Source organism: Chelonoidis abingdonii, chromosome 7 (assembly GCF_003597395.2).
Source record: "Chelonoidis abingdonii isolate Lonesome George chromosome 7, CheloAbing_2.0, whole genome shotgun sequence".
In the NCBI taxonomy this organism is placed as follows: domain Eukaryota; kingdom Metazoa; phylum Chordata; order Testudines; family Testudinidae; genus Chelonoidis; species Chelonoidis abingdonii.
The window spans coordinates 9,761,648-9,786,074 of record NC_133775.1 but is presented as its reverse complement, the minus strand read 5'-3'; the positions used below and the strand labels follow the sequence as shown (position 1 = coordinate 9,786,074).

The following is a 24,427-nucleotide window of genomic DNA, read 5'->3' as shown; positions in this document are numbered from 1 at the left end:
ACAGATTAACAACAAATAAATATATCCCGGAAATATAGTTTACCCCCCCAAAAAAAAGAAAAGAAAAAGAAAAAAAAAAAAAGAAACTGCCTTGGCCCAAAATTCAGCTTCAGATTTGGCATTGCGGGGGGAGGCCTATTGTACATGTATAGAAGATTCTAAACAGGTGTTTGGGTTTTTTCCCTCTTAAATAACAAGCATTATGTGAGACACCAGTAATAACCAATTTGGGTTGCCTCAAATAAGACTTTTTCTTAGGGATGCTACATTGTTTGAAGAAAGGTCCAGTCTATGTTAGTATCTGGGCCATCTTCTTTCATATACTTGTCTTTCTTTTTTCCCTTCTTTCTTTATCCTTCCGCACCCTAAGGTGCATGCAAATGGCATCTACAAGCTTCCATAGTTTATTTTGGTCTGGTGCTTGTTTGGTACAGGCTTCTGAGTGTCACGCTGATAGATTTAGCTTCTTTCTCTCTTGTGCTACATAATGTTTCTGTAGGTCACCCTCATTTCCTCTTTCCAGTTGGTGTTCCTTTTCTCTTTCATGGAAGTCACATTGCTGGCATCTTTCTACAGTGTCCTAAATGTTTATCATTGTCTTTTTTCTGTGTTTGATGGTTTAAACTGGTGTGCTCCACTTAGTTTTTCTGATGTTGCAATAAACTGTTTCCGATAGACTGAAAATCTGCTGACATTCACTTTGGAATGAGTTGATTTTATCAATTGCTGTTGTGTATTTCCATGAGTTTGCTTTACAAAGCAGGACAGTCACAATGCCTGCGTTAAATGTTTGTACTTTTGTATCAGTGCAGATCATGCTATTTTTCCAAATCTTTTCAAGTTTATGAAAATTGTTTGCTACTTTTGATATTTGTTGCTTACCATCTAGCATGGTGTCACTATCATAGCCCAACTTGGCCCCTAGATGTATAGAATGACTTACTTCTTTCAGTGTTTCTCCATCTATCCCGATGGTTGCTTTTGGAACGTTGATAGTCATATAGTTCATCCTTCCCCTCTTGATGAACAAACTAATTTGTTTTGCTATGTCTGTCAAAAGCTGGGTCTTTTCTTCCATTAAGCAATGTGTTGAACTGAGCAGAATAATGTCCTCAGCAAAAACAAGGTAATCCAATTTCTCATTATCATATGTCCATAAAATTCCTCTGTTGCCTTCTGTGGTTATTTTCTTCATGATGCAGTCAATGACCAGTGCAAACAGTGGGGGCATAATACACCCTTGTTTTAGCCCAGCTGTCACTGCAAATCATTGGCTGATGTTATTATCTCTGACCACACATTCAGCATCATATAGGTCTTCGATGATTCTAGTTATTTTTGTTGGTATTCCATAATAAGCCCTTATTTTCCATAGACTGCCTCATATACACTAGCCTTTTGGAAAGCTATAAAATTTACTAAAAGAGTTGTTTGCCTCTCTGCACACTGTTCTATTTATAACAGCAACACTATTGGCTACATAATCTGAACAGTCTAAAATCAGCTTGTGTTCTCCTCTAAGCTGGCAATCTATTTCATATAGTGCTGCTTCAAAATGTTTATGCTATTTAGTTTCATCACTCAAGTCCCTTCTTTTTCATTTTTGGAGAGCTGCTGATTAAACCTGAACAACTGGATTGTTGGACGAAATATGCTGTAGCTATGAAATGGTACAGCAGGGACCAGTTTCATTGTTAATTTAAAATGCTAGAATTAATTAGGTAGTGCAAATGAAGAATTTAATAAGCACACTTTATAACCACAAGTTCTGCTTTTATTAAAACTCCCTGCCAAATGATGGCAAATATCTTTGGTCTTTCTGTTTTTCCCTGTCTCATTTCCTTACATTCTCCAGTTGAACTTCTCCCCCATAATTAAAATGTATGCCTGAGTTATATCTCCACTTTAAAATCATTAGCATCTTTTTAAAAAGGTACTGTATATCCTGCCTGTTCAGAAAAGCTACCAAACAAAACTGAAGTTCACAATTTTGGTTTTGAATACCAAATTAAAGGCTGTCTGGGAACCTGTCATTCCTGTTATAATTGAGTTCAGCATACTACCAAATTATCATTTTTTTCGGTAATAAAGGAGTATGCTTGTTTAAACACGTGTCTTTCCTAAGCAAGTGGTAACATCATGAATTAGTTTTCTTAAAAATCTCATGACTGTTCCAGAAGACCTGTATGAAGACTGAACAGATTATTATTGCTGTTGTTGTTCATATACAGTAACTTTAATCCCTATTAAAATAATGGCATAATAATCCTGAATATAAATTCTCTCAAGGGGATCTTGTACCTTTAACAGACTTTGTTTAGCTCGGAACTCCTTGTAAAAAATATTTCGGGAATCTAAATATTATCTGACTAAATTCTGTGCATTTCCTTAAGGTGGGGAACACTAGATCTTTTGCCCAGTTAAATGTTCACCCTCCTATTTGAGATTTTTCTAATATGATTTTGCCAGTCTAACAATTTTAGATCACATTTGAAATATGCACTTTTATTTTTCTGAAAGCACTTGTTTAAAAATCCCTTAACCACAACTTTAATTCAAATTTTGCTTTTACTTTAAAATCAACGTTATATTTTACCAGCAAGGAGAAAGCGATCTATTGTACAGTGTATGAAAGAGGTCCATATTCTTCACAGAAACTGTGCCAGTGTTCATTAAAATGACTCACTTATCAGTCCCTACTTTCTATAGTACACCTTGTATATATTTTTATGTTATTTATTCACTGACAAAACAAAGATCTATCTACCACAAAAGATGGATTTTCTGAACAAAAATATGCAAAAATCCACAAGCAGATTGAACATGAACTGTTTCAGAGCTTTGCTTAAGTCTACAAGCACGTCAAGAGAATTTACTGTGCACTGTTGTTAATTTTATTCTGCAGTACATGTTCAAAAATTATGCTGCTTGATATTGTTAATAAAGCAGATAATCATTGAAAAGGCAGACATTCTGACAAGCTCTCACTCCTACAAAGAACAAACTTGAAAGATATTTCAGCCTTGATTTTTATTCACTTGCATTTCACTACTCAGTACATGGGCCAAGGGTTGATCAAACTTAACTGGGTCTGTAGTGAGAGTCTGGTCTTGTCTTTTTATTTGTTTATGCTCATCTTGATGCAAATGACAACTGTGTGTGTTGGCGAACCTCTCAGGGGGGACACACTTCTTACCTAGTGCTGTGTACCATGACCAGAGGCCAACACCCATAGTTTAGACATAGTTTGAGGAGTCTTATTTATTTCACATTCTAATCACTGGTACTCTCCAGGCTTCAAGGTTGAGGGGCCTGGAAAAAATGTGTCTGGAGTAGGTGGAGGGAAAGAGTGGACTGGTCTTCCAGTCTTCTCACTGGACACAGGGAGAGAAGATCAGTAGCTAAAACTGCATGTCAGGTCCCCCACTATTCTATTTGCTCCAAGGACTTTCTGATGTAGGGGAACCAGGTTTAGATGTGGTGGCAGTTGTTTCCATTGCATGGTGAATTCAAGATGAAGAGAAAATAAGAACTCAGAAGAAACCATCATGGTTTTCTATCAGCATAATCGAAGTGAACAAGGTAATTTTGAAAATAACAGTCTCAAAGAACTAAGTCCATTCCCCAAACTTCAAACTACTGGGACTCTGGAATGGAGAGAAATTATCTGGTGTAAAGATTTGAAACGTGCCTAAGTTATGTGAGATCCTAAGTTCCATTTTCACACTTAGAAGCCTACTGAATTCCATGAGGCTTTGGCACCTCAGTGCATAAATCAGTCTGGAGAACGGGACGGAGGCCGTAAATCCCTTAGGCGCTTTTGAAAATTTTACTCCAACCTAATTTTTGGAAAAAACTGGTTGCACACAAATCCTTTCACAAAGAATGATCCAATTTATATTGAAAGAAAATTTCTAGGGGGACAACCACCCAGAAACATATCCAAATCTAGTACACGCACTTTCTTACAGCATCTACTAATGAAACAGAATCCTTGAGGCAGCACGAAACCAAGAGGAAACAGTACACACACGAAAGAAAGTAAAGACTAAGACAACATCCAGGGTTCTCATCCCACCAACGAAATAACAGATGGCATTTTTCTAACCATCTAAACTCAGGATTACAGTTAGGGAAAAACATCACTAATTCTGAGATGTCTAGAAAACTAAAAATATGCTGGTAGATACTGAAAAACAGGATTTTTCATGATCAAAATCCAGACTGGAAGCACGAGACTCTAGTGGCACTTGATTTAAAAGTTATATTTGTTTGTCTACTCATATCTAACACACTTGAAGTTACCTGTAATTTTAGTTCCTTAGATTAGAAAGAAAAAACACAATAGTTTTGTAACTAATTGACAGCTGTGCTAGTAAATATCCAGGGAAATATATTCTAGTAGAGTGTTATGTTGCTGTACCATGCATGCAGCTCTGCTCTTAAGAAAAACACTTGGAACATCCCACAATCTAAATAAAGCCCAAGTAAAGGCAACTCACTGCCCTTTTTCTAATCTTCTTCCTCGCACTTCTGAAGCTGTCTTCCAGTCAGGACATTCTGAGGTAGATACATAACGACCAATGTGCAAAAGAGAGTTGTGATTAACTACATTTTTGAGAATGCGATTTGCTCCAGGGCTACTGCCATTTATTATGTGCCTCAGTGTTAAATTTGAGCTTTGTTATACAGGAAAAAGGAATCATTCCACATTTAAAAGCACTAAGTGGATCACACTAATACTGTCAGGGCAAAGGGTATGTGAGCGCTAGAGCAAAACTATTTGTCTATATCCTCATTGTCAAGATGATTCTCTCTTCTCAAAATGAATACTCTGGTTTTACATTCCACTTTCTACCCACAGCCCTCTATATGTATGTTATATGGAGGAAAAAAAACAAGTCTTTTGGGAACCCTTCCTTTTCCAAGACTGTCAAACCCTTTACTATAGTTAAGGAAATGTGGTAAGAGCATCTGTAGTTTCTTAAGGGTAGATCCTGTGCTGGTTTACTTAGAACATGTACAGGTGTGGCGCTAGCTTGTGCCTGGCTCCAGTATACAACACAGCAGAAATGGAGTTCAGAACTTGCAAATGGCTGAATATTACTCATACAGATCCTTGCGCAACCAATACCCTGCTACAATCAGGGCATGAGGGAACATGATGTTCCAGTATAGAAGAGATTCTGGCAGTGACTGCAATCTCCACGTATGTATGCTACATCATGAACTATAATATTGGTGATGCACCAAACGGCAGCAGAAACTTCATCCACTCCCCCTTTAGAGTGGGAGTAAAAAGACCACATAGCCTTCACAATCAGCCATAAAAGCTGATGGTTCATCCCACTGCTTTTTTAAATATAGGATGTGTTCCAGTGTATGACTATGGCTGCAGTTCTGCAGCAAAGATGGAGAACAGAGCAGGTATTTCCTCACCTGTTCATGCCTCCCCTGTGGTTGGACACGCACATTTCTTTTCTCTGATACAGATCTAGACTACAAGGGGTTTGTTTCTGAAACTTCTGCAGATAATCCTATCAACAAATTTTACTCCATGAGAAAAAGGGCTAAGACAGGGTAAGAGTATCAGAGAACAAAGCTATAAACAAGACCCAATAATCAAAAAACACAGTACAAGATTTAGACTATTCTTTTTAAAGTTAGGGGAAAAATAAATAAATAAAATAAAGGAGGATAGGGGAAGTAAATGGCTTCAAATGAACTGTGAACCTCTACTAAATGCACCTCTCAATTATGTTTTATAAATACATGATGAATTTTTCAGAAATCTTAGTTATTCTTTTTCTAGCTCTTTATGTGGCTTGGAACACAATTGGCTTCTCCTGCAATTTGTATATATACACAATAGACACCACTGAAGACTGAAGGTTTACCACCTGGAGGAAGTTTACTGGGGTATTGGCAATATTTCCCATTCTGGGGATAAACAGTTAAGGTAATTATTGTGGCGTCCACTGTATGCACTTATGCACAACTCAACAGATCTATGAATATTTTAAAGACACGAAAGTTGTATTGCCCAAAGGATTACGTAAAGCAGAAGTGCGTATCTAAGCCAACATCAAAAATATTTAAGAGCATACCTGTAATTTTGTCTCTCACAAGTTTGCAGGATTCTATTTCACCAATGCTTCCAAAGAGACTCCTGAATTCCTCCTGTGTCATATTCTGGGGTAAATAGTTGACTATGAGGTTCGTTTTGCTGTCATCTGTGGCAGCCCCTGTCTGCATGGGGGAAGGACAGTTTCTACTGTTGCTGGAGGGTCCATTGGTCGTATTGGATGTAGGGCCATTCGACACCTGAGGCTCCATGGTGCTAATTATCTAAATAAAAATAAATAAAACAAAAACTGCCTGAAGTTTCACATACAATTGCTATTTTTAAAGATACTTGCAAATCAATGAGTAGACAGCTTTCATGGCCAATTCAGACACTTTTACAAAAAAAAAAAAGAAAAAAAAAAAAAGAAAGACAGACATGAATGAGCTTGATTCCTGTGTTATTGTTATAAAGTAGGTCATGCTAGTCTTTGGCTGTGAGCATATACTAAGAAGCAGTGAAAAAAAACCCTCCCTTTTTTGGTTAAAGCAAAGCTAATTTCTGTTTTTATCACCCAATTATTTTCATAAATGTATATTTAACCATGAATTTAATCATAATTTAAGGTAATAATCATGATTAAAATTACAGTTCCATTAAAGCAGAAGAGGTAAATATAGAGCTCTATACTGAAAAGGTAAAATATATTGCCTATTTAATAACTGTATCACAAAGTGCAATGACATCAAATTAAGTGGGAGCATTTAATCTGCAAATGGTTGTTGTTTGGATCACCTTCGAGTAATAACCCCCGATCACACAAAACACACCTTTTATTGGCTCCAATGATTACTTGCATTCTCCGGTAATATTTTTCACTAGTGGACTAACTCCTCTTTACAGCATCAGGCCCTGAACCTGCAAACTTCATGGATGTGAGTATTCTAGTGTTTTCTGTAATCACCAAGGGCCTTTTGGATTCTACCAGAGCTATTACTTTCAAATGGCTCACAGGGTAGGAATACAGATAACAATCAAAACCCCTCTCCATCTTGAAATTTAAGGCCACAAAAACAGATTCGAATGGTCTTTTTTTAGTTATAAAGTAAGAGTCTAGTCTTGCAAACACTCATGCATCTGAGCTGCCAGTGGGACTAAACACACAACTGAAGTGTACGTATGCACCTGCAGGATCAACATCTAATAATACAAGAACTTTTCATCTAGAAGCTCCATTAACTTCAGTATAATTGTACCAGTGCAATCCCGGGTATTGATGAGGAAAGCCAGGATTTGCACTGGTGGACACTACCTTAATCGAGGTAAAATCTACCAGTGCAAACTGTGTCTTTCTCTGTGTACTCAAGGGGTTGCACTGGTGCAGCTAAGCAGATGGCTGTAATCATGGAAAATCTCCAGTGTAAGTAAGGTCTCTGTTTCTGAAAGAGACCATCAGATATTCAGTGATCTAAAGTATTATCAAGCAGGAGAGACTCCCACTAACACAGGGTAAGGAAATTTAAAGATAAAGTAAAAATCCAAGAGAGACTTAAGAGTACTGAGATACCATACAGTTTGAACCTTGTGTCGATCTGAACCTATAATTAAAATAACTACCTAAGACTTAATTTTGGTTTCTTTCTTTAAAGTCAGGAAAGTACATATTGTGACAAGATAGATTTAATAATTCCTTACAAAACTTTGGAGGGGGAATAAAAAGTATTCTGAACTAGACTGGTACCAGGCGAATTAATGTTTTCTACTTGATTTAAATTAAAGGAAGCACTAGAAATAACCAAACCAAAATGATTGTGAATGTATGTGTTTCAGGCCTTGGCTACACTGGCGCTTTACAGTGCTGCAACTTTCTCACTCAGGGTGTGAAAAAACACGCCCCTGAGCGCAGCAAGTTACAGCACTGCAAAGCGCCAGTGCAAACAGTGCCCCAGCGGGGCTAAACCCCACGGGAAGGTGGAGTATGTGCAGCGCTGGGAGACAGCTGTCCCAGCGGTGGTACCACGACCACACTTGCACTTCAAAGCGCTTTGGAATTTCGAGTGTAACCAAGCTCTAAGTATTGCTTCTGATACCTCACCTATGAAATATCCCCTTTGTTTATAATTGGACATAAACAGATTTGAATGGCTATTTTTAAAGTATTTGGCACAGCAAGTAACAGCAACTTTATTTAACAGTTTTCAACGAATGAAGACCTTTCACTATGGCTAACAAAAAGGCACAGCAAATATATGAAATAGAACTACACCGCTACCCCGATATAACACGGTCGTGGGGAGCCAAAAATCCCTACTGCGTTATAAGTAAAACGCCGTTATATCAGGGTAGCAGTGGCAGGGCTGCAGCGGTGATTTGAAGAGCCCGGGGCTCCAACGGCGGGGAGCCCCAGGTCCTTTAAATCACCAGTGAGACCCGCTGCCACAGCTCCGGGGTAGCAGCGGCAGGGCTCCAGCAGTGATTTAAAGGGCCCGGGGCTCCCCGCAGCAGCCCCAGGCCCTTTAAATCGCCAGCAGACCTCACTGCTGCAGCCCCCAGGTAGCAGCGGCAGGGCTCCGGCGGTGATTTAAAGAGCTCTGGGCTCTGGCCGCTGCGGGGAGCCCTGGCCCTTTAAATCGCCAGCCCAGCCCCGCTGCCGCCGCCCCAGGGTAGCAGCGGCAGGGCTCCAGTGGTGACTTAAAGGGACCTGGGCTCCCTGCAGCCGCCGGAGCCCTGGACCCTTTAAAGCGCCGCCTGAGCCCTGCTGCTACCACGCTATATGCAAACCCATGTTATATCGGGTCGCATTCTAGCAGGGTAGCAGTGTATTTGGAAAGTAAAATCAGAGCATGTAGGTAGGTGATGGCTTCATACCAATGGCAACTTCTTAAAAACATCAACAGATTCCAGTCAGAACCGCTAATGCCAAATCACATGACCGGAAACTACCTAAATCTTCAGATAACCACATTGAACATTTCCCCATCCATTGTTCTGGACATTTACCAACGATCAAGTATGTTCCCTACTTCAATCTATTTCAGAGGCACATTCACCTATACATGCTATTAAAGGATTTAGAGTAAAGAGAATATGTTGTACTCCATTCCATTTCTGTACTTCTCTAAACTTAAATCCAATACTTATTCCAGTCCCAGTAAGCTTTGCTGGTAGTCTACTGTACAGGTGGTTATCTCTCGCTCTGCTGAACAAATGTATTCTGGGAGTTACAGCTCAATTGAGCATAATTCTTTCATCTATGTTGTATGAACATAACTGCATCAAACTGATTTAAAAAACACAATCTTGGTTTGTACTTTCTACTGAGGTGCTGAGCAAACTTAACTCCAAGCCCACAGGAGATGAGGGAGCTCTGCAGGACCAGGTCCAACATTAACATTTTAACTCAGTTTTAAACGTCCACAAATATTAGTGACGTAGTCATCCTCTTCTGATAAAATATGTCTATTTTACATACTCGTTTTAGTTAACGTCTATCATTTCTGCATTTTCACTGGTTAACTCCTACTCTGTGCCTTCTAACACGGGTTATAATAGATCTGTGCTGTTACAAACGTTTATATCAACCACAAAATTCAAAACCCAATATTTTACCCAATGAATAATTGAAAATTAATAAGATAGATTTAGAGACTGGAAATTCTGAGTAGGTATGGTTAACTAAAGCACTTTATGGATATATAAACCACTGCAATACATTTAATTAAAAAAATAGGCTGAAATGTCAGATAAATTGTTTTAAGGCTTGATCCTACACTATTGAAGTTAATGAGAATACGACCATTGATTTGAATGAGAACAGGATCATGCTCTCAGAGCAGAGCATTGAGAAGTAAAGGCTGACATTCTATTATTAGTAACAGAAGCAGGAGGCATGCTAGTTACCCTTGTTAAATATGTACCCCTTGATCTTTTTTGATCTTGATTTTAAAATCCATAAAGGATGATAAAATTCAATGTTAGCTATTCTAGTGGTTACAAATGTTGCACAAAGTGTTATATTCTTTAAAATTTTATATTCAACATCAAGCAAAATATATAGCTCATCCTTAAGATTTTTAAAATTACAACATAATGGAAATTATAAAGTCTGAGTTTGAACAAATACATTTTCCCTTTAAGATGTTTTCCTCACTGCTAGTATCTCAGCATTCATTACTCTGGCATCTTAGGGCCAGATTTTCTTCTCACTTACTCTGGTTCAACTTCATTAACCTTCAAAGAAATGTCTCCTCATTTTCACCAACGTAAAGGAAAATCAGGAACAAGATTTGCTTTCTGCTGAAATATTGTGTGAGTTTCTAAAAGTAACTTTGCCTTCTTATTCTCTACATGAGAGAACAAGAAGAAAAAAAACCTGATGGGAACTCAAAATATATTACCAGAAACGTTCATAACAAACATCTGAGGCACTGATTTTTCATTAAATAATTTAAGACTTTCCTTCATATAGAAGAGATTTTTGAGGATTTATGTATAAAAGCAGTTATGTATCAGAGAAAGCACTCCCAAGTTCTTATCAGCATGAATGGATAATGTTTACTTAGGCTATATTCTCTGACAAACCATTTTAAAAAAATTAAAATATTTATGACAACAAAAATAACAGTCCTAATACTCCTTTTCAGACATACCTCCACTTAGCACTTCTAAACTCAGAGGTTCTGCAGGTTAGTTCTGTGTGTTACAAGCTAGCTGTAGTAGAGTTTACTATCTCTTCAATATCAAAATGTTGTTGGAACCTATTGTGTGTTACTTAATAAATAAATTTTTTATTTTAAAAAATGCTCTTCATCAACCCACTTATTTCCTCTCCGTACACTCACTGAAAAAAAGAAGTTAACTTATTATTCACCACATCATCAACATTCTAGAGAAGGGTCTCCTGTTATTTCCTGGACACACCTTTTGCTTTTACAGTGTTTGAATTACTACAAAGGTCCTTGCATTGGATTATTATTATTTTTACCGAAGTCATCTCTTACTAGAGCAGAATCACTATGGGGATGTAGCTCATTTCCACAAATGTCTTGCAGAGAGAAAAACCATACGTTCATCTTCTCAGGTCTAAAGGTCTATTCAAATAATGACAAAATCAATGCAAAAATACAACAGAGTCTCTCTTAGTCTCAAAATCCCCTCTCCCTACATACACTTTCCCTGAAACAATGTTTTACATAGTTATGTTTAAAACTTAAGCCACTGATGTCTATTTCAACATTTCTGTTGTTTTTGTACAATAATTTATTTAATGCAATTTAGACAGGTATTGTTGGTCTTAAAGTGTTACACTGCAAGAGCAATTCCCCATATCTACATTCACACAAATACAAGTATTATGAAAAGTTATTTTTTTTTTAAGGAATTGGCAGTCTGGGCCATCTCTAACAATATTATTCTCCATACACAGATTAACAAATATGTTCCTTAAAAAAACTGTCACTACAAAGGTGCCTTTTAAAAAAGCTATTGGTTATAGTCCAAGATGAAGTGCCCTTCAAAGTAGATGAATCCTGGTTGGGGTTTTTTTGTTTTGTTTTGTTTTTCCAACTGTGAAATGACTCTATATCCTTTGTCTCTAAATTATTCAACAAGGGCGCTTTGTGTTGTACTCTTCTGGTATAGAAACAATACTAGAGATATAGAATTATACTAATTCTATATGTGCATACCATCCTAGAAAAAAAGAGAGTTATAGATACTGTATACATTTATAATTTAGAAACCAACATTAATTTGAATATTATCTCTGTAAGCACAAGGCAAAATTAATTTGATTTATACTAATCTTCCATGTGAGCAAAACAGAATTTCAAGTTTGATTATTATTTTATGTCTATCAATCTATTTCAAATGAAGGCAAGTCTTGTCCTCAATTCAGGATGCGTTTCATCAGACCTCCATTTTCTAAAATTATTTCTTGGTGTACTACTTTTCTCAGTATGGTGATATATCAGCAAACTACAGGGTATTTTAATTTGACAGGTTGCACAAAGAAATACTTTGTTGCTTGGGAGGACTGCATAAGCTCTGCCAGTGTTTTGCAAAGCACAGCTAATCACAAAATGAGGTATAAAAACCCCAAAGAACGTCAACAACAACAAAAATCCACCCCAGCAGCTCCTACATTCTAAATAATATTTAAGAAATACTTCTTATGAATCTTCATATCAATATTTCTAATGAATACAGTGGATTTAATCTTCCTGCTAAAATATTAGTTTCACCAATAATGCAAAGAATACCTGCATGTCTAATGTAAATAAAACTATTATAATGCTTAAACAAACTACTGGTAACTGACATTAATCTTTAGTTGTTAGTACAGTAAATACGTTACATCCATCTACCATTACAAAGAACAGTTAATGAATCATTTAGAAAACTACCCACAAACAGATTAAGAGAGCCTTATCTTCCTATTGCATGCATAAACAATAGCCAATGGCTCAATAAATGTAAATATACATTTTACATTTATAAAATTTGTTCTCTGTAGTCTCAAAAAGAGTCCATGTGTTGAACTGAGAAGAGTGTTGCACACACTGAAAACTCTTTATAATAACAAATCATGTCCTTAAAAACCCACTCTTATCTGAATTACATGTGTGTACACACTTTCTATAGGTAATACCCTGGGAATCTGCTATACACAGCGAACGTACAATAATAATTAGAGTTGCCAAAAATAAATATTTGTTTATAAAAGCCAAAGGGCAGTGTTTTGCAAAGATTCCACAAACAGACTTTTCCTAAGAAAGCAAAATCAGAGAAAAATTCTAAGAACTATGGAAAGTATCCAGTTCATATGGACAGATTATTTCTAGCACTCAGAAGTCAAAAATATTATAAATTGTTCACAGCACCTAAATGCGAGGAAAAATGATCATGGTAAATTATACCTCATGAAGAATTCATGAGGTCTAATTTTATAGTATTTCTAAGCATTCATTAATGAACAAACTCAGAACACTCACCCATAAAAGAGAATTTAGATAAATAATGCAAAACTCTTAGATAAAATAAGAGAGCACTTTAATTAGCATTGCAAGTTGTTTGCTTTACATATGAAAACAAATGGTGCTATGGTGGAGGTCCCATAGCCATATTTAAATAAAATGTTAGTAGACATTTACAAGGAAAACTGTGTGACACGGGATTACGTTCATGTGAGTGAAGCACCTTCTTGTTCACTCCAGCGGGTCCATATGGGGCAATTAAAGTGCAACACTTTACAGTGCTCTGCAATTCACAACCCCATAGTCCAGACTGCAGTGCCATGTACACAAGCCCTTAGTGAAAAACAGTTTTTTAACAATAATTCCCAGTATACCAACAGTGTCGACATGAAGGATTTTTGCATTGTACGAACCATGATCCTTCAAGAAGCTTTCCCCAAGTGCAGGGACCCAACTGGGTTTAGCTGCTTTCAGGACTGGAGTCTTATCCCCCAAACCAACAAACACATACGTGCTTAACTCTACACATGAGTATTCCCACTGAAGCCAAACGGGCTACTCATAAGTGAAAAGTTAAGCATATAGTAAGTATGTGCAGGACAGGGGCCAAAGGCACTTACACCCATGCTTAACTACACTGCCGTAAGCAGCTCCATAGATTTCAAAGGGAATATTCATGATAGTAAAAGCAAGCAGGTGCATTAAGTGTTTGCAGGAATGAGGCCTTAGATTGTAAACTCTTCCGGGCCAGTACTGTGTCTGCCTATGTCTTTATACAGCACATGGCACAAAATCCTTTGGACGCAACCACGATAATAAACAGTAATTAAACCTATTTGTTTTTTCTAAAGCACAGACTGGCAAAAATTGGAATTAAAAGCCAAACGCTACCCCTTGGATGTACATGCACACTTCCCTCACAGCTAATCTTAAGAGGAGCAAGGAAAATGTCTTTGTGGATCTTGAACACACACATTTTCCTCTCCGTAACACAACTGTCAAATTTCACCGTCAATTACCTCTTTACTAAAGCTTATGTACTACACAGCTAGACTTGTTATTATTTACTTAATAAATACATCATGAACATGAAATAAAAGAGGAAAACTAAGCTATAGAGCAATTCTGCCTCAAGGGATATCCAGTATCCCAGAAATGAATAATTATCTAATCCTCTGTATTTTGACATACTCCCCCCGACAATTTTTACATGCTTTATCTTCCCCCCTCTTCCTGTAAAAGGTGTAGTTAATATTTACACATCCATGTAGCGGAAAGGATTATCCTGGAAAATAAAATGCATTAAATCGAAGTTATTGTTACCGCCATTTTATTTCACATGACAAAACCTTAGTTTCATTATAAAATTTTGTTTTCAGAGTACAGTGCAGTAGTTTTTTTTTCCTGCAATTTCACAATTACTGGGTGCCATAATTTTACTGCACACGAAAATCACGCTTACAAAAAGTCAAATTCATTAATTTTAAAAGGAAAAGCTTCGTTTTAATAAAATCGTTTTCTTCTTTCTAAATGGCTAAACTTGTTTAGGACAAAAATGTCTGTAACATTAAAATGATACACAGAGGTGTAAAAGGGTTTTTTGTTTATTTTTACATTCCTATCATCTGTGATGCACCTACCAGTGCAAAGAAAATAAAATTTATTAGAAACACTATTTAAATTACAGTAGTGCCTGAGGATCTGAGATCAGAGTCTCCTCATACCCGACACTGTACAAACAGAGACAGACTACCCTGCCCTAAACATACAAGTAGTAGTGTAGGAGTGAAATAAAAAGTATATTATCTCCCCCCCTCCCTGCATTTTGCAGAAGGGGAAACCAAAGCAGAAAGGAATTCTTAAATGACCTGTCCAAGGTCATAGAGAGAGTCTGCGTCACAGGTAGCATTTGAATCCAGATCTCCCTAGTTCCAGTCCAACCAGTTTCTTAATCACAAGAGCATCTTCCTCCAAGCTCTTATCCAACAATGGAACCAACGGGCCAAAAAAAAACAAAACGGCCAAATCTGGCTCTTTATCTTCAACATTTGTTCCTACTATACATTTCATTTGGTGTGGTTCCCAAAGGATGCTGTCCTCTACAGATACTCTGCCTGTTTGAATAGGATGGAAAGTCTAAGATTATCGAAACTACCCTGTCATTAGTCAACATATTATACAACAGATAAACTAGTCAAAGAAGCCATTCTCAAAGGCTAGGATACATGTCCTGCAACTACGTAGAAGAGTCTAAATAGGCACATCACACATTCCATATGGCTTCTACCTCTATCCACAGAGATTTTGGGGATGGCCAAGAAGTACAAGACCAGGTTTACTCAAACAGGGGTCACAGCTCTGGGCCAATGGGAGCTGCTGGAAGCAGCATGGGCTGAGGGACTTACTGGCCGCCACTTCCAGCGTCTCCATTGGCCCGGAGCAGCAATCCGCGGCCAGTGGGAGCTGCGATCGGCCAGACCTGCGGACAGGGCAGGTAAACACACCAGCCCGGCCCACTAGGGGCTTTCCCTACACAAGCGGCGACCCGTTTGACAAACCTTGTACAAGACCCTGCACCTGCTATACAATTCCACACAAGTGCTATCATCAGCCCAACTGCCAGAGATGGGGTAAAACCACTAGTCTAGCTTTCCAACCATGTGCTACATGTGCCCTGTCATGTCTGCGGCAATTTCTGAAGACATGCAGAAACCTACTGTTAAATTACAGCTTTGCCTATGTCTGAGAATAAAGCCTTTGTTTTCTTCCAAAGCAGGATGTGACTTCTGCTGTCGTGTGCCATTTAAACCTAGCAGAATCTCTTTTCTTTTCCTTACGTGCCTCTATTATGCAGGATATTAATACCCATTTGCAACAACTTCTTTTCTTGATGAGGCCACAAAGAGTGTCTCCATTCTTCTAAAGTCCCAATTCTACGTAGTTCTATTTTTAGTACTCTGCAAATGCCCAGTTTGGATTCGAGCATGAAACAACAACTTACTGAACATTTCTGGGGTTTTGAACATTATGCAGGAAAGAATGGCTGAGAAGTCATAATGGATGACCTGCCTGCATCTGAACCAAAGTTAGTCACTCTTTTCACCAAGGCAATCTACTTCATTGGTGGAAAGCAGAGTTTGAATTATCTTTTCTATTTGGACTGGTTTCACTGAAATTTGCCTTCCATCTTTTATGCCACTAAGGTCAAAGATGGAGAATACAGCCCTGATTTTATTGGACAGAAGGTCATGGGGCTACATACACTAAAAGTTCCCTACATTCTATCAATTAGAACAAAGGAATCCAAGGTCGGGTTCCACTGCCCCTAAAGCAAACCTCATTCTTCTTCAATTATCTTTCTTTCATTTTGCTAAGCTTGCATGCTGAAATCAGGTTACGCTCTACCTAAGAGTTTTATCAGCTTTTTGATCATACCATATCGCACCTCATTTCCCTCCAGTTTTTTTTGTGTGTTTAATATACTACTTGTTCTTTCAAGTTGCATTTGAAGGACAAGAGAGCTCTGGAAAAAACCCAGAAACAAATAGTCTCATGACTAGCAAGCCAGTTTTTCCTTGATCAGGTGCTCCAAGCCACACTGTATCCTGGGATTCCCGCCCCCCTTCCCCAAAAGATTATACCTGTGTTAGACAGTGAATGTTACAAAGGGAAAAGAGGTCTTCTATTGACTATACGACTCCTTTTGACCTATCCATGAACTCTTAAAAGGCTACATTAAAAAGAAGAGTATTTCCACTCTGTGCTTGCTAGCAAGGTGGTAACCTCAGGTACAAAACACACCACAATAATGGCTGCACTAGACATGAACTTAGGCAGACATAACAGCTTACCTAGCTAGACAAGTAAATAAATACAAGATTGTGCTAGAGCAGGGATGGGCAGTCTATGGCCCAGGGACCGCATCCAGCCCTTCAGATGTTTTAATCTGGCCCTCGAGCTTCTGCCAGGGAGCAGGGTCCTGGGGCTTGCCCCGCTCCAGCCGAGGAGCAGGGTCGGGGGCTTGCCCCACTCTGTACATGCCGTGGTGCTACGTAGCTCCCAGAAGCAGCAGCATGTCCGCACTCCAGGTCCTGTGTGGAGGGGTAGCCAGGGGCTTCGAATGCTGCTCGTGCCCCAAGCGCCGCCCTTGCATTTCCCATTGGCTGGCAACTGCAGCCAAGGGGAGGTGCAGGGATGGCGCCTGCGGATGGGGCCGCGTGCAGAACCGACTGCTCGTGCCTCCGTGTAGTAGCCTCCGTGTAGGAGGGGGGACATGCTGCTGCTCCTGGGAGCTCCTTGAGGGACACGCCCCCAGAGCCTGCACCCCTGACCCCTTCCCACACCCAAGCCCCTGTCCCACCCCCCGAATCCCTTGGTCCTAGTCTAAAGCACCCTCCTGTACCCCAGAGCCCTCACCCCTAGACAGAGCCTTCACCCCTCCTGCAACCCATCCCGCAATTTCATGAGCATTCATGGCCCGCCATACAATTTCCATACCCAGATGTAGCCCTTGGGCCAGAAAGTTTGACCACCCCTGTGCTAGAGACAGAGACATAAGACAGGTCTCTACCCTGCGGTGCTTACAACCTAAATATATACAAAAGCACAGGGAAAGCACCAGGACTATTTCATTCTTTTTGGTTTTCTTTTAGTTTTTTTGATACTAAGCTGTTATGCATTTGATTCTTAATCTCTACTGATTAGTTCAGTTTCCTGTTTGTTTTTAATTAAGTTACCAACTTTTCATATTTGTTTTGTGTGTGTGTGCATGTTGCACAAGTATAATGGGCCAGGTCCCCAGCTGGCAAAGACTGACAGAGCACCACTATGGCACCACGTTTTTAATCACTTTTTTCCTTTTAAGAATCGTCTACTCTAAACTCTTTCCCAATCCACAAGTTTAGACCGAGAACCCCATATTATACAGCTATATAGTTTGGATTTTAAAAGTTTGGAGAGAAACATACTAGCTGGAGGCCAACAAAGAACACAGAACTCAGAAGAGAATCGTAGGACTGGAAGGAGCCTTGAGAGGCCATCTAGTTCAGTCCCCTGCACTCATGGCAGGACTAAGTATTAAAAAGGCCAGCTAGAAACTGCTACCTAAGCACCAGCGAGATTTGAATGTACAATCTTTGGTTTACTAAACCAATGCTCTAACCTCTGAACTGTGGAAACAGGTCCCAGGAACCTGCTAGGTCCATGAGCATCATCTTACTAAGAACCCCTGCTGCTGGAATTAATACTCAGGTGTACAAACAAAAGGTAAATTTTCAATATCTCTTTTGTGATTTAGAAACCTAATTCTACTTCAGTGGGACATGGGCTTCCAAGTCACACAGACATTTTTGAAAATGTTACCCTTATGTGTTTCATTTACATGAAGGCCTACATTATGCAGAAATTGATGGTGTATCCAAACATGCACTGCACCAGTTCTGTCCAACATAGTCTAAACTTTACTTTCAACAGAGCCTTAATGAAAACATAGCAGTAACTACATCTAGAGAACTTTAGTAGATGTGTGAACTTTTTTCCCTCTTGCAACAACTACTGCTGCTTTCAGGTCTAGGAGGTGGAGACTGGGGCAAAACAGGACATGATCTGATGCAATGCAAGTCACATCTCTTCCATCAGGAAAGTTAGCTTGTCCTGAATTGGCAGTACTCTTATTTGTTCAACATTAAGGAATCTAAACCTAATGGATTAGTTCTGGAGTAGGAACATACTTGATTTTAACTTACGTTGATAACGCATCCATAAGGCAAGAATCTCGTGTCATGCTGACGTTGCTTGTGAAACTGATGGTATTTTTATGGAGAATGATTCCTGCTTCTGGGGGCCCAAATTTTTAAATTTTGAATATTGTAAATAAATATTGAAGCTATTGCAAAGCAAAGGATCACATACTGATAATCAAAAGCTGAGTATCTGAGGACTATCTGGTGGCAAAAAATACCTAGAAATACCCTACCATTACATATATCCCCTATGTCTAGGTTCATTCTCGTGATCTATATTACAGAAGAAATATTTATAGTATACACTAAATGAGAAGAATTTAAAGCCACTGGACTGTGAAACACTTCAAGGAGAAAAATATTTTATTTATTAACATTTAAAAAAATCATACACATGAAAGAAATCCTATACTGGGCTGTAAGCAACCTTGGCATCGGTTAAAGATATATTACATTATCATTAAGAGACAACATAATGGCATATACCTCACTAGCCCCTACAGCACAGGCTAAATAATCATAATGATTCCTTCTAGCCTTAAAAATCTATGATTCTACATACAGCCACCAGACAGCGAAACATGACACAAGCCATATCAAAACCTCCCCTCTCTCAAATTTTCAGAGAAAATCCCACTCCCATCACCTCTGCTCTCTCCAAATAGGTGGGCTTTGCAGTATACCGTGAAGTCAAAAAAGTCTAACTATTTCAAACTATGGGGAACAGTAAAATTTCAAAGTTGAGCAAGCCTCAGGGAAAAAAAAAACAAAAACAAAACCCTGCATGGGGAGGCTTCTTCTCTTCTACACTAAAGGGGCTCCCCCAGCACTTCTGTTGATCTCAACTGCGAGAAAGAGGCATAGCCTTACAGAGACTGGGGTCCCAAGCCATTTAGTGATTCACAGGTCAAAGGCAACATGCAAGACCTTATGTGGAAGCCAACAGGCAACCAGTGCAATTCATAGGACACCAGCCTCCTGTTCATGGTGGGATACTGTTTTGCAACATGCTGCTGTCCCTGAGCTAACTGTAGCTTCCAAATGGATTTATGGTGTAGCTGCATGTGTAGCACATGTCAGAAGTCCAGCCTAGAGGTGACAAAAGCATTAATCAAGGTTGCAAAGTCCATATCCAAGAGAAAGGGTGCAGCCAGGTGCATATGGAAAAGAACAGACTTCCACTGCTGCCACCGGATCATCTAGAAGCAACGGGGAACCTAATCAAATACATCCTATGTTCTGCCCATCTGCCTATCCGCTCCCAACCAAAAGAAACCTTTGTGCCCCATTAAAATGCCCATAAATAAATTAATATGTTGTTGCAATTAGGTGCAGTTTCTGCCTGGTATCATAACAGCCTAGGATATCACATCAGGAAGCAACCTACTGAAGATCATGATGCCATTTATCTCCAGCAGGTGGAGATGGAAAATATTTTTTAACAATGACATTTTTGTAACTCTTTGTCATAGAAGGCTCAAAACCACAAAGCCAGGTTCCTTTCCTTTGGTTAATGATGTCAGTAACAGTCAGCAAGACTCAAATGACCCTTCGGTCTCAGCCAGCTGGACTATTTAAAGTTGTTTACAAAGCCTGGGCAATCAGGGTATTTCACCCATGTGGGAAAAGGAAAACAAATCAGGGCAATGTAGGTGGCATGGCATCACTTAAAAATATTTTCTATCTCTGCCTGCTGAGGGTAAATAGCATCATGCCAGCATCTAAGCTGGTGCAAAAACATTACAGAAAAATTTTGGTTCCTGCATGACTAAAATGGTTGTGCATTAATGCTCCAATGATGTTCTAAATGTTGATAACCACAAACAAACCAACCATTATAAATCTGAATACAGCAAAGATGGGTTGATGGCAATTAACCCCACTTTTTCCCCCTTTTCTTTTTTAAGTAAATGTCTTAAAATATATATGAATATTTCCTTCAGTAGTTAGGTCATAAGTACTGACAATAAAAGATTCTAAAAATACTTTTTTTCTTGGATTAGTGTATTTACAGTTAAATATAAACTATGCTCTATAAATTATCAAACACAATGTCAAATTCTGAAGTGCACTCAGGAAATCTCTCACTGAGTATAAGAAACTGCAGAAAATATTAAGTTTGTCCTGCCCCAGTTATTCTAAAGAAGAATAAGTTACTCTGAAGATTAAAGAGTTAGTTTCTATCACTGGTCATATTAAGAACGTCTGCAACCACTACAGTAACTCTGTATTGAATTTTCCAGGACTTTCCATATCAAGCAAAGAGATCATTTCCTGGAACAGCTGTTCTTACAGTAAGGAAATTAACAGCAATATTGCCACGGCATAGCTGGCACATGCACATTAGGAAGCGTTTCTAGCATTCATGAATTCTGCTAAAATGTATCTTCCCTACACACGTACTGCCAGGATCAAACAAAGGAACAAAGATCTCAGTATTAAAACTGCATTTATTTATGAAGTATCTGTGTATATACATTATTATTTCTACAGTGCCATGAGCGTGCACAATGCTTTAAAAGACAGGTGCCCAAAGGTGCTTGCAGTCTATGCTGGAAAAAGAAGAGCAAGGAAGTTACTGATTAGCAGTAGAAAGTCAACTTATCAATAGCAAAAGATGAATACAAAGACAGTAATAAAAAATTTCCCATTCATGAACAATTAATTTGGGTATCTGAAAACTTGAAATTATTTCCTATTCTGAGTGCATAATACTGTGTTAGCACTTCACCACAATGTAGGAACTTGGTAAACATGGACTTCTTAAACTGTGACCATGGTGAACGTTTTAGGACCTGATCCTGAATCGCAGATGTCAATGGGAATTTTGACATTAACATAACAGAAACAGGAGTAGGCCACTGGTTAGTATAGAACTAAGTAACGCAATTCATTAGTATTTTGACTTTGCATTTTTTTGTTTTAAATCAGAATGACTGTAATCAGGTTGATTTCCAGCCTTAAAAACAAAAATTAGATATGAAGGTTTAAAATCAAACTGTCCACTGAACAAAAATGCCCATAAACAAGAATGGCTAAAGCTTAGTGACTCTTATATGAACCTAATGTATATATACTAAATAGAAGAGAAGGAGTCACTTTTCACACATGAAAAATAAATACAAGGGAAATCAGCTGTTGACAAAGATTACTATAAAGACAATAATTCTGACAGTCACAAATTTCACTTTTGTTTTGGCATTACCGGAAAAAAGTGGACTTCTGGGATTTGTACTGTCTGTATGATAATGCGGCGACACAGATAATTCATATTAAAGACTACAATTCCCAGAACTTTATATTCTGGTTAGGTGCATTACAACATGATATTACAGGATGAGTCAGTTATAGTTAAATTAAGAACTGTGGGAATTGTAGCCTTTTGCCGCTTAAAAGTGCTGTAATAAAGGAAGAATCATTAGGAAAAAAAGAACAAACTTCCTTCATCCACCGTCCAGCTTCAGAAGCTTTTAAATATCACTTGCTGCTGTAATTTACCATTATGGCTCTATTTCCTACGGTTAAGTCTTCAGAAAAAGATATCTTAAAAAGTTCAAGTCAGTCTGTTGTTTTTCATGTGCATCCTAGAAAGAAACACTTAGGGTCTTTGATTGGCTGCTTAGAAAAACAGACTGTTCTAAATGAGTATCAACATACTATGGGTCAACATGCAAAACCTATTAAACAGTACGATTCAATTACCTGCTCTGCTAGAAAATTTCTAGGTCTCTACACAATGGGTGAGATAGGTCAACATTCTCATCAGCTGTTTCTGAGAGAGCTAACACTAATGGAAGATGTTTGAGTCTCCTTCCACCATTCTACAAATTCACCCACGATGCTGTGAAACAACTGGAATTATAGGACTTTTGCTGCTGGAACGCCTCCAGAAGCATCACTGCCCATGTTCAGAATCACTTAGGTGAACAGGAAAGCTTTTTGCATAGAACTTTCTTGCATAGATCTTCAACATTCATTTGTAGCTGTTTCAAAGCAAACATATGACACAGCACTTCCTTCATTAACAAGATTTATGGGTGCTGAAATGCCGCTACACTGCTACCAAGTCTTTCATGATACAGGACCAGTACCAGTACATGTCGCCAGACAATGAAAAGTGCCAGTGACATCCTATGAAATTTTTACTAGCAATATAAACCACTCAAAATAAAATTTAAAAAAGGTACTTCCCAGACCAACGACATTTGTTTTTCCAATCACAGCAGAATGTCTGACACAACTGTGTGCGCCTTAACAACAAAAGAGTACTACAGCATTTGATACATCACCACTCCAAATATTGTCAAAGCCTGCCTTGCATTTTACTGTGTAGCTGCACAGAGTTTCCAGAAAGCACCCCCCCCAATTTAGCTGACCTTATTTCTTCAACATTCTCACTGTCTTTTCATCCAATTTAATTAAGAATTCCTTACTGGTTCTCTGCATTTCCTGGCTCTTATAGATTACCTTCTTCACTGAGGAGAAAGTCTTCGTGCAAGACACAATCAAGGGCAGAACAATGGGTAAGAATGCCTCTCCGCTTCTTCCTTGCTTTATGGGGCCCCAAAGAAAAGATATACATAAAAGCTCTAAAATGGCTGGGGCAAACACAGATTGTCATTACAGAAAAATAAAAATAAACCTAACAGCAGTACTACACAGCTAATTCTTAATGAACATACGCAAATATTGTAAATGTTACAGTGAGACAGTGTCAAGTGGTTATGAAAATTAAAAAGCGTATTCTTATTATAATCAAATTGAAACTACTTGATTTCTAACACTGATGTTCCAAAGCTATTGTGAAGACTGTCTGAATACTTAATTATGTAAACAACAAACAAAAGGTCTCATCTCTGATGCTCTACGCTATCATCCCAAACTGGTTACAATTAAAGGTGTGAACAACAAAGTAAGTAACAAACCTGCAAAGTCAAGGTTCTGAGAAATTAATGGGCATCACCGCACTGCACTAGTTCAAATTCATCACTCATTATTTCTCAGACTAGCACTGTGCAGTTTCACATGTTTGTGCCTCATTCTCTTTCCTTCAAGCCTTTCCTTCCTTTTCTAGATGGCTAATTTTAGACAATTACTGTCTGTGACACACTGAGACTCTTCCTCCCCCCCTTTTTCCCCCTCCTTTTTCTAGTTGTAAAGCTAATGACCTATAAAAGCCCTGTGCACCTAAAATACTCCAGGATTTTAGAAAGTGAAGATGGATCATTTCAAATAAGGGAACAAAAGAAAGCAAAAAGTATTTCAATACCCCTTTCCCCCACCACTTTCCCTTTGCATCATTTCAATGGTTAAAAACATTCAGATACAAAGGGCTGGGTACACATACACAATAAATACTAATTTTACTAGGACTAGACATACTGTACTTGTTGAATAGAAACAATGTTCCGATTCTGAGTTAATATTTTAGCAAGATAAAATATGCACCTCAGTTAAGCCTTTCAAGTAGTTTGGAAGTCAGAGGTTTATGTTAACTATGGCCCTTTGCACCATATGAACAAAAATTTACAACATTTAGAGAATGCCCTTCCCGTTTTCAAAAAAACCCTGGTATTTTTTTACACTATGTTGTAAAAATGAGGTGTGACAATACACACATGCAAACATGCATGTATAAATACATGCAC

General features: G+C 38.4%; 1 protein-coding gene across 6 annotated transcripts in view; it reads right to left on the bottom strand.

Moving 5' to 3' along the window:
• The window catches only part of ELAVL4 (ELAV like RNA binding protein 4), a 103,674-nt gene that overhangs the window by 44,558 nt on the left and 34,689 nt on the right, over positions 1-24,427 (bottom strand). For all 6 annotated transcript variants that reach the window (XM_032765426.2, XM_032765423.2, XM_032765421.2 and 3 more), the window contains exon 2: positions 6,108-6,348. In XM_032765426.2, coding sequence (XP_032621317.1) covers positions 6,108-6,348 — 241 coding nt within the window. The remainder of the gene's footprint in view (positions 1-6,107; positions 6,349-24,427) is intronic.